Source organism: Eleutherodactylus coqui, chromosome 13 (assembly GCF_035609145.1).
Source record: "Eleutherodactylus coqui strain aEleCoq1 chromosome 13, aEleCoq1.hap1, whole genome shotgun sequence".
Taxonomy (NCBI): domain Eukaryota; kingdom Metazoa; phylum Chordata; class Amphibia; order Anura; family Eleutherodactylidae; genus Eleutherodactylus; species Eleutherodactylus coqui.
The window spans coordinates 72,875,758-72,891,587 of NC_089849.1; the positions used below are offsets into that span (position 1 = coordinate 72,875,758).

General features: G+C 42.8%; 1 protein-coding gene across 1 annotated transcript in view; it reads right to left on the bottom strand.

Moving 5' to 3' along the window:
* The window catches only part of ENGASE (endo-beta-N-acetylglucosaminidase), a 40,757-nt gene that overhangs the window by 6,039 nt on the left and 18,888 nt on the right, over positions 1 to 15,830 (bottom strand). The window contains exons 8-13 of the mRNA XM_066587646.1: positions 15,491 to 15,594; positions 12,207 to 12,315; positions 9,777 to 9,964; positions 6,696 to 6,844; positions 4,866 to 4,965; positions 1,083 to 1,197 (exon numbers count right to left, since the gene is read on the bottom strand). Coding sequence (XP_066443743.1) covers positions 1,083 to 1,197; positions 4,866 to 4,965; positions 6,696 to 6,844; positions 9,777 to 9,964; positions 12,207 to 12,315; positions 15,491 to 15,594 — 765 coding nt within the window. The remainder of the gene's footprint in view (positions 1 to 1,082; positions 1,198 to 4,865; positions 4,966 to 6,695; positions 6,845 to 9,776; positions 9,965 to 12,206; positions 12,316 to 15,490; positions 15,595 to 15,830) is intronic.

The window sequence follows — 15,830 nt, forward strand, 5'->3', positions numbered from 1 at the left end:
GTAGAACATGTAATTCAACAATGCAGAAGGCAGAAGACCTTTTGGTTACATTCACACTGTATTTGCCCTGTGCGTTTGGTGAATGAGGCTAGAAAAGTCTCTACCTATACATCAAGCATCTCTACAAACCTCCATTGGCCAATGTCAGGCCAGTTTAAGTGGGGACTTTTTTGTTCACCCTGTTAGCCGAAATCCGTAGAAAGTGTGCTGACACCGAACATCATCCTTTTTTTTCCCCCCCATTAACTAGCAGGCCAGGGGTGTAGCTAAAGGCTGATGGGCCCGGGTGCAAAAGTTTATCTTACGGCCCCCCAACTTCTCTTAACCCCTTAACGCAAAGGCGTAACTTGAAGCTCTTGGGCCCCCAATGCAAAACCTGTAACAGGGCCCCCAACTATAATGCTTTATTCATAGCACTGGGCCCCCTATATGGAGAAGAGAGGCCTTATCGGCCCCTAAGGATCCTGGGCCAGGGTGCAACTGCATCCCCTATAGTTACACCAGTGTAGCAGGCTGTTTGTTAGGACAGAGACAAGATGCGTTACATGTTCAGTTTTCAAATCGCCAACTTTTAATAAAACATTGCCCACCTACCTGACCGTTCCGCAGTGCCCACGGTCCAGAGGGAACATTGGTTTCATGATATGTATTGTTTATCAGAAAAATATCAAAAACTGCTCATTAAGGCATGCTCCTAGAGTCTGCTGGATTTTGAAAAACCTCTTTAAATCTGCTGGATGTAGAGAAATAAGGAGTTTTTTAAATTGTAGTGTATGCAGATCGTTGCATCGTATTGGCAATCATAGTCCTGTCACATGATGATGTAGTAACCAGGACGACTGGCGGGGGAAGCAGTAGATTGTGGTGCGCTAAACAGTATTTCTCAAGATTTTCAAGAATAGTAACATTTTAAGGGTTTTTTTTTTGTTTAACCTCTCAACATCCAGGTCATAAGAAAAATTTTCCAAAATCCATCTGGATCGCAAAAAAAAAAACAAAAAAAAACATTTAAACATAAAAGGGCAAATAAACAAAAACATAGTGGCTTGAGAAAAAGGTTTTCAATATAAAACACTAGATACCCTTATTTCTCCAATGCGGCACACAAAGCTCTCGCTTTCGCCGTTGCTCTTTGTTCTTGAAAAGCGTACGGATGAACTGGTCAGCAAACATCCACTAAGCTGCACCTCATAAAACCTAAAATGAAATGGTTTACGTCACTGAACAAGTCATCTAATAACAGAGACAACCAAGGCAATGAAGTAGTCCTGTCACTTTCTGCCCCCGTGTTATTGGTAGAGGTAAGCAATATATTTCAAATGTACTTCCATGGCACCAGACCAGTTACAAAATTAGCTCAAGTGTTTCCTTTTTATTTCCCAGTTGCTGAAAGGATTCTGTAGTCATCCTTGGTTGGTCGCATGGAAAAAAGACTTGCGTATTGCTGCTAAGTAAGTTTTAAAAATATAAGGAATGCAAGAAGTTCAGTAATGGAAGGAGAACATCGTGTACAGCAACATTTATTCTAGTTTAACCCCTTCTTCCTCTGTGACATACGTGGACATCACAAAAGGTGCGGTGTGGGTATGAAGTGCGTTTGGGAGTTCAGCCCACTGCATACCTGGATGTGAGCAACCAAAATATTTGTCAAAGGGCCACTCAGGCAAAAACACATTTTTGCATCCTGCGCCTCTCACCTGATAGTCTAACACCCTGGAGGTCTCCTATGCATATGGTACCCTGTTTCCCTGAAAATAAGACATAGCATGATTTTCCAAAATTTTTGAGGATGCAAAATGATTTTTCAGGCTTTTTGAGGATGCTCGAAATATAAGCCCTACTCCAAAATTAAGCCCTGCTAACAGTTAATTAAAAAATGCAATCAGAATAAAGAAAAAAAAAACACACTTTAGCGCTCCGTTGAACTGTGTCAATACATGTAAAAGGTCTTACTTGTTAGGGGGTGCCTGGACTCCTGGCACCCCTCACATCCAGAAAAGCAGAAAATCCAATAGAGAAAGGCGTATTCCTGTAGATCAATTTATTGTATAAAACAAATTTGTGGCGTTGCGACGCGTTTCGGCTTATACCAAGCCTTTTTCAAGCATCATGCTTGGTATAAGCCGAAACGCGTCGCAACACCACAAATTTGTTTTATACAATAAATTGATCTACAGGAATACGCCTTTCTCTATTGGATTTTCTGCTTTTCTGGATGTGAGGGGGTGCCAGGAGTCCAGGCACCCCCTAACAAGTAAGACCTTTACATGTATTGACACAGTTCAACGGAGCGCTAAAGTGTGTGTTTTTTTTTCTTTATTCTGATTGCATATTCTTTCTTCCTCAAACGCATTGTTTGGAGTCGCCTTCTAGCTGCTCTCCCTCCGGGATGTCCTAGGACCGTTGATTCTGATTTTACCACACTTTGGTACAAGAGGCTCACGTGGACCAACAAACTGACCGGTTCCTAGTCCATAAGACCAGTTCAGTTGCGGTGAGTCCCCCCCCTATACCAGTCCTTTCTTTACTATTTTTCATACACCATTGGAGCGCAGCTTCTGACTTATATTGTTTTAGTTAATTAAAAAAGGTAATTTAAATAGTGTCCAGGCAGCTATACATGTAAAAAAGTTATATTAATTTTTGTTCAAAAAGGTTTAAGACACTGTCTTATTTTCAGGGAACCACGGTAGTCATTTCCAATCTAGTGGAGCATCCTGTCTGATTCTCATCAGGTACCATCTTGATGCTGAGATTTCTGCTTTCACTTTCACTATTCTGAACTATCAATCCCATGATGCATCAGCGCATCACATGTGACAGCCTGCACCATTCCTGCTGCAGGGAACCCAATGCCATTACATTCTGTGTTCACCTAAAGAAGCTAAAGACCATAAGTATACAGTCAGGAGGATGAGCTGTAATCTCCCCCATTATAACTGTGTGACTATAATCAGTAACTGTGATAGGAGTGCGTATTTCCCTCTGAAGAGCATGGTAGGTACACTTCATGTAATAAGATCACACGCCGAATGAAAAACTGACTAGTTTAAGAATACATAAACCCAAGTAAATAAGAGCTAGTCATTATTTTGTTGGCCGCCGTTGCTAGCGGGGTGCCACAGGGTTCAGTACTAGGCCCCATTCTGTTCAATATATTTATCAACGACCTGATAGAGGGGCTGCACAGTAAACTATCAATATTTGCAGATGATGCAAAATTATACAAGATAATTAATACAAAGGAGAACAAGGTACGGCTACAAACTGACCTGGATAAGCTGGGGGCTTGGGCAGAAAAATGGCAAATGAAGTTCAATATTGATAAATGTAAGGTTCTGCACATGGGCAGGAGAAACGGAGGTCAGCAATATACACTAAATGGGGTACTGCTAGGGAAAAGTGAGATGGAAAAAGACCTGAGGGTACTAGGGGATTGTAGACTAAACTGGAATAACCAATGCCAGTCAGCTGCTGCAAAGGCTAATAAAGTCTTAGGGTGCACTAAAAGAGGTATAGGGGCGAGGGACGAGAACATTATCCTCCCACTATATAAGGCACTTGTCAGGCCTCACATGGAATACTGTGTACAGTTCTGGTCACCGGGGCTCAGGAAAGATGTTACAGTGCTTGAGGGGGTCCAAAGAAGGGCAACTAAATTAATAAATGGAATGGGAGGACTGGAATACCCAGAGAGGCATCAAAATTGGGATTATTTACCCTGAAAAAAAAATTGGTTGCAGAGCGACCAAATAACTATATATAAACATATTAGGGGACGATACAAGGATCTCTCCCAGGATCTGTTTATACCCGGGACTGCGACAGTAACAAGAGGGCATCCGCTACGTCTAGAAGAAACCAGGTTTCATCACCAACATAGAAGTGGGTTCTTTAATGAAAGAGCAGCGAGACTGTGGAACTCTCTGCCTGAGGACGTGGTGATGGCAAAATCCATAGAGGAGTTTAAAGGGGTTGTCCCGCGCCGAAACGGGTTTTTTTTTTTTTCAATAGCCCCCCCGTTCGGCGCGAGACAAACCCGATGCAGGGGTTAAAAAAAGAAAACGGGATAGTGCTTACCTGAATCCCCGCGCTCCGGTGACTTCTTACTTACCTAGTGAAGATGGCCGCCGGGATCTTCTCCCTCGGTGGACCGCAGGTCTTCTGTGCGGTCCATTGCCGATTCCAGCCTCCTGATTGGCTGGAATCGGCACGTGACGGGGCGGAGCTACAAGGAGCCGCTCTCCGGCACGAGCGGCCCCATTCAGAAAAGAAGACAGGACTGCGCAAGCGTGTCTAATCCGGCGATTAGACGCTGAAAATTAGACGGCACCATGGAGACGAGGACGCTAGCAACGGAGCAGGTAAGTGAATAACTTCTGATAACTTCTGTATGGCTCATAATTAATGCACAATGTACATTACAAAGTGCATTAATATGGCCATACAGAAGTGTATAACCCCACTTGCTTTCGCGGGACAACCCCTTTAAGAGGGGCCTAGACGTCTTTTTAGAGCGCTATGATATTACAGGATATAGACACTAAATAACCATCAGAGTTGTTGATCCGTGTCTTGGAGTCTGGTAGGAACTTGCAAAGGTTGATCCAGGGATTATTCTGACTTTCATTTTGGAGTCGGGAAGGAATTTCTTTCTCCTAAATGGAGTAAATTGGAATAAAATCCAATAGATGGCGCTGCAGAGGTATTGTTCTATTTTCTCTATTTGTATATTTTCCAGAGGAGCATGCATGGCCTTATACGTCTCCTCACTCACCTTCTAGGTGATCTCCTTAAGGAGAAACGATACCCTTCCCAGCCCATTGCTATTCGCAGGTCACATACCACATTTTCAGTACACTTACTTTTTTATCCATCCAGATGTTTTGTCCTGTTCAGGAGTCATAAGAAACAGGGGAGGTTCTGAAAGGGGTTCCAGAGTACGCGTCTGACTTGGTGCACTCGCTAGATAGGGAGGAAAATAGTAAAACCAAAATTATATGTTATCATACTGGATTAGATCATGCAACAGAAATAAAGTAAAACGAAATAAAAGTGTATATATCTCTTGAATACATTTGAGAACCACATATGACATTTAGTGCCTCATGTACCACATCTAAAGCACACGGGTGGCCGCCCTAAGCAGTAACTCCCCATCATACTCTATGAAAGATACAGAAACAGCACTCTGCTCCATGCCTGACCTAAATACAGTGCACATGTGACATAAAGCAGTGTCTGACTGTGCAAACAGGACTTGTGTATACAGTACTGTGCTGTACAGATAGTTCGTATCTAGCGAAATTCGTAAGTCGAATGTTCGCAAGTCGGGGACTATCTGTATACAGTAAGCACCCTCAGAGTACAGTATGTGCTCTACATAGATATGGGGAGCGCCTGCCAGCTATTAATCTAAAGTCAGCCGTATCTGGTACTGCATATCTAGATGGTGCTTTTAAAGGTAGCCGGGGGAAGAACTAATAGAAAAACATGTTTTTGTTCCCAATCTTACTCTTCCATCCTAAGAAATGTAATGTGTCTAGAGCAAAAGACTGGTAAAGTAAGTCCTAGGAGTTGGCTCTAAGGGACCCAATGACTAGCCCAGTCCACCAGCATGCAGGCCAACTAGTTTAAGATGGGTGTATTCAGAGCAGGCAGATCCCAGCCCAAGGTGAGGGGTTGTGATAAAGTGGGCTCCTCCGTATGTACAGCGTTTACATTTAACAGCAGTTGCAGGTTTTCAACAAATCAGTTTTTGTTACAAACGATACTCCAATAATAAGCAGATTAGATGTAATCTGTAAGGAAAACCGGCCGCAAGGGTTTCATATCCTTGCAGGGCCGCCACATCGGGAATGAAGCATTATACAGTTCTCTATTAAATGAATGTGGTGTCCGTTTTATGCACGGATGTCCTCAAGAGCAAGAGATGCTCTTCGTAGTCACCCATCACTTAGAGCGGTTGTCATACTTCTAGCTGTTGATAGCCAATCCTAAGGATCGGTCATCTACACCAGATCAGTGGCGGGGGTCTGCCGCTCGAGATTCTAGCGATCAGCTGTTTTTCCCGGCCAGTGACTGTGTGTAGAGAGAGCAGTCTTCCTACCACTACCAGAGAGCTCTGTATATTGTACAGTGGCCACAGTTGGTAATGCATGCCGAATTCCATTGAAGTAGCAAGCAATATCAGCCGGACCACTGTGCAGCATACAGATCTGTCTGCCTCAACGGAAAGACTGCTCTGTGCACACAATCACCGGTCTGGGGGAAGCCAACTGCCGGGTGTCCTGAGCATCAGACACCTCACTGATCTTCCATTGATGACCTATCCTGTGGATAGGTCATCAATAGCTAGAAATGGGAGAGTCCCTTTAAAAGGGACAACCATCCACAACCATCTGACCTGAGGAGAAAGTCCAATTTACCCCGAAATGTGTAGTCAAATGCAAATTTGCTAACAGACCTATGAAACAGTTTTTTTGGTTTGCGAACAATTAGTCAGTGCTCGAATGTCAGACTGTACAACTTTCTTAGATTGGATTTGACATAAATAATAATCTATGGTGTATTATTGCACAGTACTAAACTTAGCAAATACACACCATTAGTCATATTGCTCTGAAAATATTTTGCAAAGTGGTACAAGTGCAAGTCCATGTGCATTCAGGTTTCATATAATGCAAATCTCTTACCAGTTATTGCAGTGACACTCTCCACGTCGCAATAAGGAGCATCTTGTGTGGAGAGCTCCAGTGACGCTGAAACATTGGGAACACCCTCAAACTTGTACACAATAGATAGCATGAGCTTTTCCGGAGCTGGAACATGTAGAGAGAATAGCCTAGCCAACACAACCCGCCCCCAAAACATTCAAAGTGTTAGAATAGATTAGTAAGAATTACATTTAACAAGTGATATCAGGAACTGTTGCAGACAGAAAAGTTTTAAAATACTCACTGAACACTGGAATATCATTAATTTCATGTAACTTTAAGCACAATGTTAATTAAAGGGGTTGTCCGAGCTGCAAGAACTCTGGACAACCACTCCTCATGCATTAAAATAAGAAATGGCGATAAACTCACTTCTTCCCGCTGTGCCTGGCGACGATGCTCAGTCCTCTGCTTCAGTCTCTGTTGACAGCTGCAGTCCCGCCCAGTTTATGGGACTTCACAGGGGCTGAACCAGTAACAGAGATGAGCGATCATTGGGCTCCATCAATGGCTGCAGCCCCTGTTACATTCCATAAATGAGGCAAAACTGCAGCTGGTAACAGAGACCATAGCGGAGGACCGCATGCCGTAGCAGGACACAACAGGAGTGGGGAGAGGGGAGTATATAAGGATTTGTGATTTTAATGCATTCGGAAATAGTTGTCCAGAGTTCTTACAACTCAGACACCCCCTTTAAGTAATACATGCTGTATCATCAATAAATTAAAAACCATTCCCTATTAACCCCTTCCCGCTGCGGGGCGTAAGTTTACGTCCTGGCAGCCTGGTACTTCCCGCAACAGGACGTAAACTTACGTCCTGGACATAGCACGGGATCACATATGATCCCACGCTATCCCGCAGCGGGAGCCGGCTGGCAGTAGATCGCGGCAGGGAAAGAGCTCACAGAGGGAGCAGACTCCCTCTGTGTCTCCGGCCAGAACTTGCGATGTCATCGCGAGAGCCCGGCCTGTCACCATGGCAACAGGACGCCAGACACTGGCGTCCTGTATTGCCTATGCCTATGATCGCTGTATAAGCAATATGACAGCGATCATCAGGGCAGTGGTTAAAGTCCCTCAGAGGGACACAAACAGTGTAAAAACAACAAAGATTAAAAAATGAATTTAAAAAAATGGAAAAAGAGTAAAAAAAACATTTTTTTATGCTTTTTCTCAGATTAGCATAAAAAAAAAAAGGTAAAAAAAAAAAAATAAAACCCCACATATTTGGTATTGTCGCATCCATAACGACGCGTACAATAAGTTGCGCATGCTTTTGACTGTGCACAGAAAAAAAACACTAAAAAACTGAGGCAAAATGCTAATTTTTAGCATTTTGCCTCACTAAAAATGCGATAAAAGTGATCAAAAAAGCCGTATGTACCCCAAAATGGTACCAGTAAAAACTACAGCTCATCTCGCAAAAAATAAGCCCTCATAGAGCTCCATCCATGGAAAAATAAAAAGGTTACAGGACTTTGAATGCAGCGATTTAGAATAGAAAAAAGATTTCCAAAAAAAGGGTTTTTATTGCAGAAAAGTGGGAAAACCTAAAAAAAATGTAAGAATTTTGGTATCGTTGTAACCGTACCGGTCCGCAGAAAAAATGGAATGTCTCATTTATGCTGCATGAGTACCGCTGTAAAAAAAAAAAAAAAATCTATGGCAGAATTGATGCGTTTTCTCTCCCTGCTATCATAAAAAAAAAAAAAAAAAAGTTTTACAATATAGTCTATGTACCCAAAAGTGGCACCGATAAAAACTACAGTTCGCCACGCAAAAAACAAGCCCTTATACGATTGTGTCGACCGAAAGATAAAAAAGTTATGACTTTTGATAAACGGAGAAGAAAATCCGCCAAAAATTGTTGCGTCCTTAAGCCCAAAATAGGCCATGTCATGAAGGGGTTAAACATGTAGGTGGTTCTGAATCTAGAAAATATAGATGGTTTGTGAAGGCAATGCTGTATATATGCACAGCATTAAGGCCTCCTGTCCACGGGCGATTTTTCACTGCATTTCCCGAGGCGATAATCCGGCCGTGGGAAACGCAGTCAACGCTGTCCAGGAGTTTCTGGTTTGTTCTGATTCTCCGCTTGCGGGATTTAAATCGTGCTGCAATTTGCCACGATTCTCTGCGGAGAGCCTATCTGTCAGATAGGCTCAGCGCAGAAAGCGGTCAGCTCTCCCCTGAGGCGGCTCCTGTGGTGGAGATCTGCCGCCGGATATCACTACCCCCGTGGACAGGGGGCTTAAAAGTCAATATTTCTCATATGAGTAAGCTATTTTGAATGAAATCATTCATTACAAAATAGCTATAAAATTATTGTCCAAGTATAATATTTAAAGGGATCCTGTCATCACTTTGGCATTCAAAAGACATCCTATATTGGTAAAACAATGAAGTAATATACTTTCCAAAACATATTTTGCTAAACTTTTTGACCGGTTCAACCCTTCAAAAAAAAAAAGAAGATATCATGTTTTCCAGTGCCGCATGGTAATTCTCAATAAGTGGTCTGGTGGGTGGGCCAGTCTACGTCATCTAATGCGACCCCTTTCTGGTAACGTGCTGTGGATGACGTAAAAGACTGCAAATGCACCGGGAGATCCCAGAGCATTGCATACATAGTTCATCTGGTCCTTTTGAGGACCATTTTGCTAGACTGAACTGTGCAGGTGCCACGAATCCTAAAACTTCCAGATCTAGGATTAGCGGTGCCGATTTTGAGGAGACATCATCCACACACTACTATGTCAGATGTCACAGTACCAAAAGAGGTTGACATCAAGGGACATAATCTGGCCTGGAGAGATAGTCCGGACAGTCCACTAGAGAAAGTCTGGCCCGCCTTCTTTAAAAATAAAAAAAAAAAGGTATGAACTGATCAAAAATAAGTTTTGAAGAGTACATTACTTCATCGTTTTATTGGTGTAGGCGGTTTTATGAATGCAAAAGCGATGACAGGTTCCCTTTAAAATCATCAGAATCCTATAGGATTACTTTACCTGATTATTATATAGTGCTATTCTTATGAAACCTATCTAGAGATACTCACCTCAGAGAAACCCCCTTAGTTTCTGTTGACAACATTCCTTCAATGAGGAGGGAGTTGCCCCCATGCCAGGCATCTTGTGGGCAGATTCGAGACTTGACATAACTGGCCCCTTCGTCAATAGTCACTTCAGTGAAGAAGGGCTGTAACTCCTGAGCACTCAGGTTAAACCAAGGACCGATATCTTCTGCCTAAATAGGATTAGAATTTAATTAAAAACATTTAAAAAGTCTAGGACTACACACGACTGGCTGCAACATGTCACACGGCCAAGGATTGCAGCACCGCCCTCGCAAACTACAGTAAGTAAATGCGGTCACATTGTGACTTGCGAGTTACCTTGACCACATTGACTTACACTGTCTTGCGATGATACAGGGCTATATATTGCGATCTTTGGCCACATGAGGTGTGTTGTGACCAAGGTCTTCACGAATGTTTTTGTTGTTTTTTTTTCTTTTTTTTTTAAATAGGATTGTGGTGTTCCTATTGTTGGGGGGGGGGGGAGGGAGGTAAAGAAAATCACAAATCACTTTTTAGAAAGCTGTAGATGTACAAGTGCAGTTGGTATTTTCTCATTGTCTAATCATTGTTGGGTCCTATTGCGTCCCTTTCCTATCCAGCCTCATAAAAAAAAACAAAAAAAAAAAAACTACTTGCGTGATCTGCGTGGACGGGCACGTCTTCCTGGTATAAGGTTTGGCCTTATTTTCGGGTTATTTCATGTTGGCTGCCCAGCATTCTGAACATCTCAGATATTCTCTCCTTTTGCTCCCTCTCAACTCATAGCATGCAGGTTCGCAGAGAAACAGAAAAAAGCTGCAGCTGAAACCCCTCATCTACCCTCCATCTAGTGTATCAGGGCTGACAAATATTATTGGCCACTGAGGGATTTCATTAACATTTAGAACCACAGTTAAAATGAGAGAACCTCTTGTACAATATATGTCAAAGCTTAAACCACTGCGGAATTGAAAAATTCTTCAAATATCTTGTTTCAATTCCTCATCATTTTCAAGGTACCGTATGTTTGAGGTCAGTAAATAACAGTCTTAAGGGCCATTTACATAAGACCATTATCACTCAAAATTCATTCAAATGTATGAAATTGAGCGAGAATCGTCCGGTGTAAATGCAAAAAGATAGTTTACCATTCGTTTACTTCTGATTATCGCTGACTTTCAGTCAGCATAAAAAAAAAAAGCAAAAAACAAAAGACACATCGCTGAATCGCGGGTTTCTTGCCAAGTATAAACGCTTCCCGCTCAGCACTCTACATAGAAGGTGAAGTGCTGAGCGAGAAGCCTGCGATCCAGCGGTGTTCTTTGCCTGTCTAAATGCTCTGCACGAGCGCCAACAACCTTAGCCGTGACGTCAGCGCTCATGCGGTCGACTGGACGACTCTCATCCCGTCTATAAATGGGACATTACAAACCTGAACTTACCCAGTCCCGCTCTCACCTGAGAATTGGATATATATCTAATCTAAGCAATGCTTAAGTGGGTAGAACAGTCTTCGTTCACAGAGCGTTGCCCAGGCAGGATAGATTTGTATTCTTTACTTAGCTGAAAACACGACTACCCCGTTTCCCTAAAAATAAGCCTTCCCTGATTTTTCGGGGAGGCATGAAATAGAAGTCCTACCCCGAAAATAAGCAATAGCAACACTACATTTAAAAAAAAACAAAAAAAAAACACACACAATACATTACCTAGCAGGGTCAGTCCACATGCAGTTCTCGGCCGCCCACAGAAGATCGCTTCCTGGTTAGGGAATGCATAAATCCTGCCTCCAGGAAGCAATGGTTCTGATTGGCTGAGCCAATCAATGCAGCGCTCGATGAACCAATACAATGGCTGTGATTGGTTCTCAAGCGCTACTCAGCCAGTGACCGCTATCGTGTTGCGAAGGCGGGATTTATGAATTGGCCAATCAATGCCGCTGCTCAGCCAATTCATGAATTTCGCCTCCACAACGTGATGGCTGTGATTGGCTGAGCAGCACTCGAGAACCAATCAATCCAGCGCTGGATGAACCTATCACAGCTATTGCATTGGTTCATCGAGCGCTGCATTGATTTGGCTGAGCAGCGCTCGAGAACCCATCAATGCAGCGCTGGATGAACCAATGCGAACCAGTGCCAATCAGAGCCATCGCTTCCTGGAGGCAGGATTTAGGAATCCTGTAACCAGGTAGCTCCTCTTTTGAGGCAAAAATTAATATAAGACAGTGTCTTATTTTCGGGAAAACATTGTTAAGCCGTACAGGATTTGCAACCTGTGCATGTAAAGATGAGTGTTTTCATTCGCTGACAGCAAATATATTGAAAATGTGAAACAATATATTTGTACAAGTTCTGCAACTTTAAATAGGTGCTCATTGCATATATAGTGGAATGTACACAAAATTTAATGATAGAACAAGAATCTCACCTGTCCATAGGAAAATCTCTTTTTCCCACGCCCAAGGCAGAAAGAGGAGCATATAGGGAGGGTGCTGAGACTGTGACTGTAGAGTTGCTTCTCCAAGAGAGACCAAAACCTGCATCAAAAAGGGACACATATTTGAAAGACCATTGAAACAAAGCTCAATAAAAAAATGCATATATCTCATGTTTCTGTTCTGTTTTCTGGTAGTTTTTCAACCAGGCTATAATAATAAAGCCTGGTTGAAAAACTACCACAAATCTTTTATATCTAATTCAACCTATTACCCAGCAATGATGATCCAGAGAAAGGCAAAACATACACTTCTATTTAGAAACTATATAAATTTTGAAGCACTAATAAAAAAAATTTAAAAATAGAAAACAATACAACAACCTGAAAATAAATGTTCAATGACACATGCCTTTGATTCCAGAGGGTCTGTCCCCACAATCAACGGAATAAAGGACTCACAGCTTCAGGGCTCAGTCACACGGGCGTTTGTATGCCCGTATGACAGTTGCATTTGTGATCCACATCTATATAGACCCAATGCTTTGCAATGGAAGCAGACACATGTGCGAATTTTACATGCGCAGAAACGCATGCAGCGAAAATTATACGACACAACGATTCGCAGAACGCATGTAACAGCGTTCTGCGACAAATCGGTGTTCTGTGCATGTGGAACCCCTGGATGCGACAGCAGTGCCGACCCCATTGAGAACATGTAGTAAAGATCGCGATCCTCTGCCACAGCTGTGGCAGAGGAGAATGAGGTTCTCTTATTGAATTCAGTGGAGCAGGCAATACAGCCGGCTCCATTGAAAGCAATGGGCTGCCAACCAGCGCTGTGGTAATTTTCAGGGAAGGGCTTAAAATATAAGCTCTTCCCTGAAAACCATCCTAAAAATGTGTAAAAATAAAAAAATAAAAATGTATACTCCCCTCTCTGCAGCTGCCGGGGCTCAGCCGCGTCCAGCCGGCTCTTCTCCCTGCACTGCTCTCAGTAGTATTCAGCAGGCGGGGATTTAAAATCCCCACCTGTTGAATGGGCTGCCTCTGATTGGCTGAGCACTGTGACCAATCAGAAGCAGCTCTTACTTATTGAATGACAGCTGCCTCTGATTGGCTGAGCACTGACCAGAGGCAGCCCATTCAGCAGGCGGGGATTTTAAATCCCCGCCTGCTGAATACTACTAAGAGCAGTGCAAGGAGAAGAGCCGCCTGGACGTGGCTGAGCCCCGGCAGCTGCAGAGAGGGGAGTATACATTTTTTTAAAATTATTTTGACACATTTTTAGGATGGTTTTCAGGGAAGGGCTTATATTTTAAGCCCTTTCCTGAAAACTACTACAGCGCTGGCCGGCATCCCATTGCTTTCAATGGAGCCAGCTGTATTACCGGCTCCATTGAATTTAATGGGAGAACATTGCACTCCTCTGTGACAGCTATGGCAGAGAATAGCGGTCAGCGCTCTTTTTGAGCATCAAAACGCCCGTGTGACTGAGCCCTTTTGTGCGGATAAACACTGCTAGCAGCGTTTTTTCCGCTGTGACACCAGTTTCGGTTAAGCGATTTTTTTTAACACATCAGTTATGCGCAAAAAAAAAATCATGCGACAAAACGCCCGTGTGACCGAGCCCTCAGTGAGAACTGCATCCCCTTCAGCATGCACTGAGTAAAAGCATTTCATCCATGTTGGCAGCTGTACTGATCTGTGGGGGTCTGGATTGTAACTGCACCCCCAATTGCTGAATGATTTCTTATATGGTATTGTATAGATGTATATTCACATATTGTGGTTTGCTCAGGCAATTCCTTTGCAACATTTGAGCACTTCCCTGAAATCCGGATTCACTTAGGAAGGACTTTAAGAGTATGTTCACACAGAGGAATCTGCTGCAGATCTTCCTATGTCGACCCTGCCTCTAAACCACAGCAGAAATCTGTGATTAAGTTGCATATTTCTGCCACAGATTCACACATGGATTTAGCCTTGGGAATCTGCAAAATCTGTGCACGGAATATATGATGTGATTCTGCGCAGATCCACATTAAGATGAGAAGTGTCAATTCTTAACGCGGATCTGTGTTGGAAGTTCCTATATGGATTTTGCTCATTTCATAGGGTTAAATCCACAGCAAAATACCTGGCAGAAATACACAGCTTAGCTATGAGTTTATGCAGCGGTTTTTAGAGGCTGAAAAATCTGCATTAGATTCCTATCATGGGAACCTAACCTTTCATACCCAGAACATGCTGAAATTAGCAAACACACCAAGGACCCAAGAAACACTGCAAAGTGGAAAAAAGAAGTCGAAAAAAATGCTACTACAGCAAAACCTAAAAGAGAAGAGCAGAGACTCACACAGATGTGCTAGAACTAATGGCGATTTGTTGACTGTTAATTCACATCTCCACTGCTCAGCACGTCTCTATTGCCCTCTATAAGGATATTCCTCTCTGTTACAGTTAGTGAGCAGAATCTGCAGTCTTCTCTATGCACAATATATAGAACACAGCATAGTAGGAGGCTTGTCCCATCAGTTCAGAGAAGAAAAAAAAACTAAAAAATTACAGACACACGCTGCAATGGTAAAAAAAATGGTAATGACTGCAGGATACAAGTCATGTAATGTTTTTCATGTACACACACAGCAGTCTATTCTGAAAGATTACAGGGTAAGTACACTTTAGGTGGGCAACACACTTCAAATTAGGAATGACCACAATGTAAACAATCAACATGCCACACTGAACTGGCAGATCAGAAGCACAGCAATAAATTGTTTTGTGTGAATGTGGGGGGAAAAAAAACAAAGAAACAACACTCACTTATCGTTCGCGGTTGTTTAAGCTGACTTTTCAGTCAGCTTAAAAAACCTTGTTAGCTCGCTGGCTTCCCGCTCAGTGCTTCTCTTAGGAGGTGAAGCACTGAGCGAGAAACCGACGAGAAGCAAGCCTGCAGCAAGTCTTTCAGTTTAAATGCTCTGCACGAGCGCCGATGACCTTAGCGGTGACATCAGTGCTCGCGAAAACACTTAAACTGAAAGAGTTACCGCCTGTTTGCAGGCTTCTTATCCGCTTCTCACTCAGTGCTTCACCTTCTACGCTCGTGCCGTCATTTAAAAGACTGCTGGCCCGTGTAAAAGGGCCTTTAGGTGAATGGACAGCTGTTGATTAGTTTATTATTCTTGTACTAAATAAGATATATATGTGTGTGTGTATATATATTTATTTAACACACACACACACACACACACACACACACACTCCTATGATTGTACCTGTGTTGGTTCTCAAGAAATTGCTCCCTGTTGAAGCACTCGAACACCCATCCTGGAGCAAACAGTGCAGCAGAGAAGCCATACTGACGGATCATCTCCAATGACTGAAACAAAATGCAGTACAGGTTATGTGAGCTAAATTCAACAGACATCAAAGTAAACAGATGTGACATGCTATTATAGGAGTTGTATAAGTTACATAGGTAGTAACCAGTCAGCTGTGGCCAAATACAGCAAACGTTTGTAATGTACTTTCCTTAGTAATCTTGGGAACTACTGCTGTATGTTTGAAGTAATGTCTATAACCTATACAGCTGGTTAATACCCAAACATATAGTCG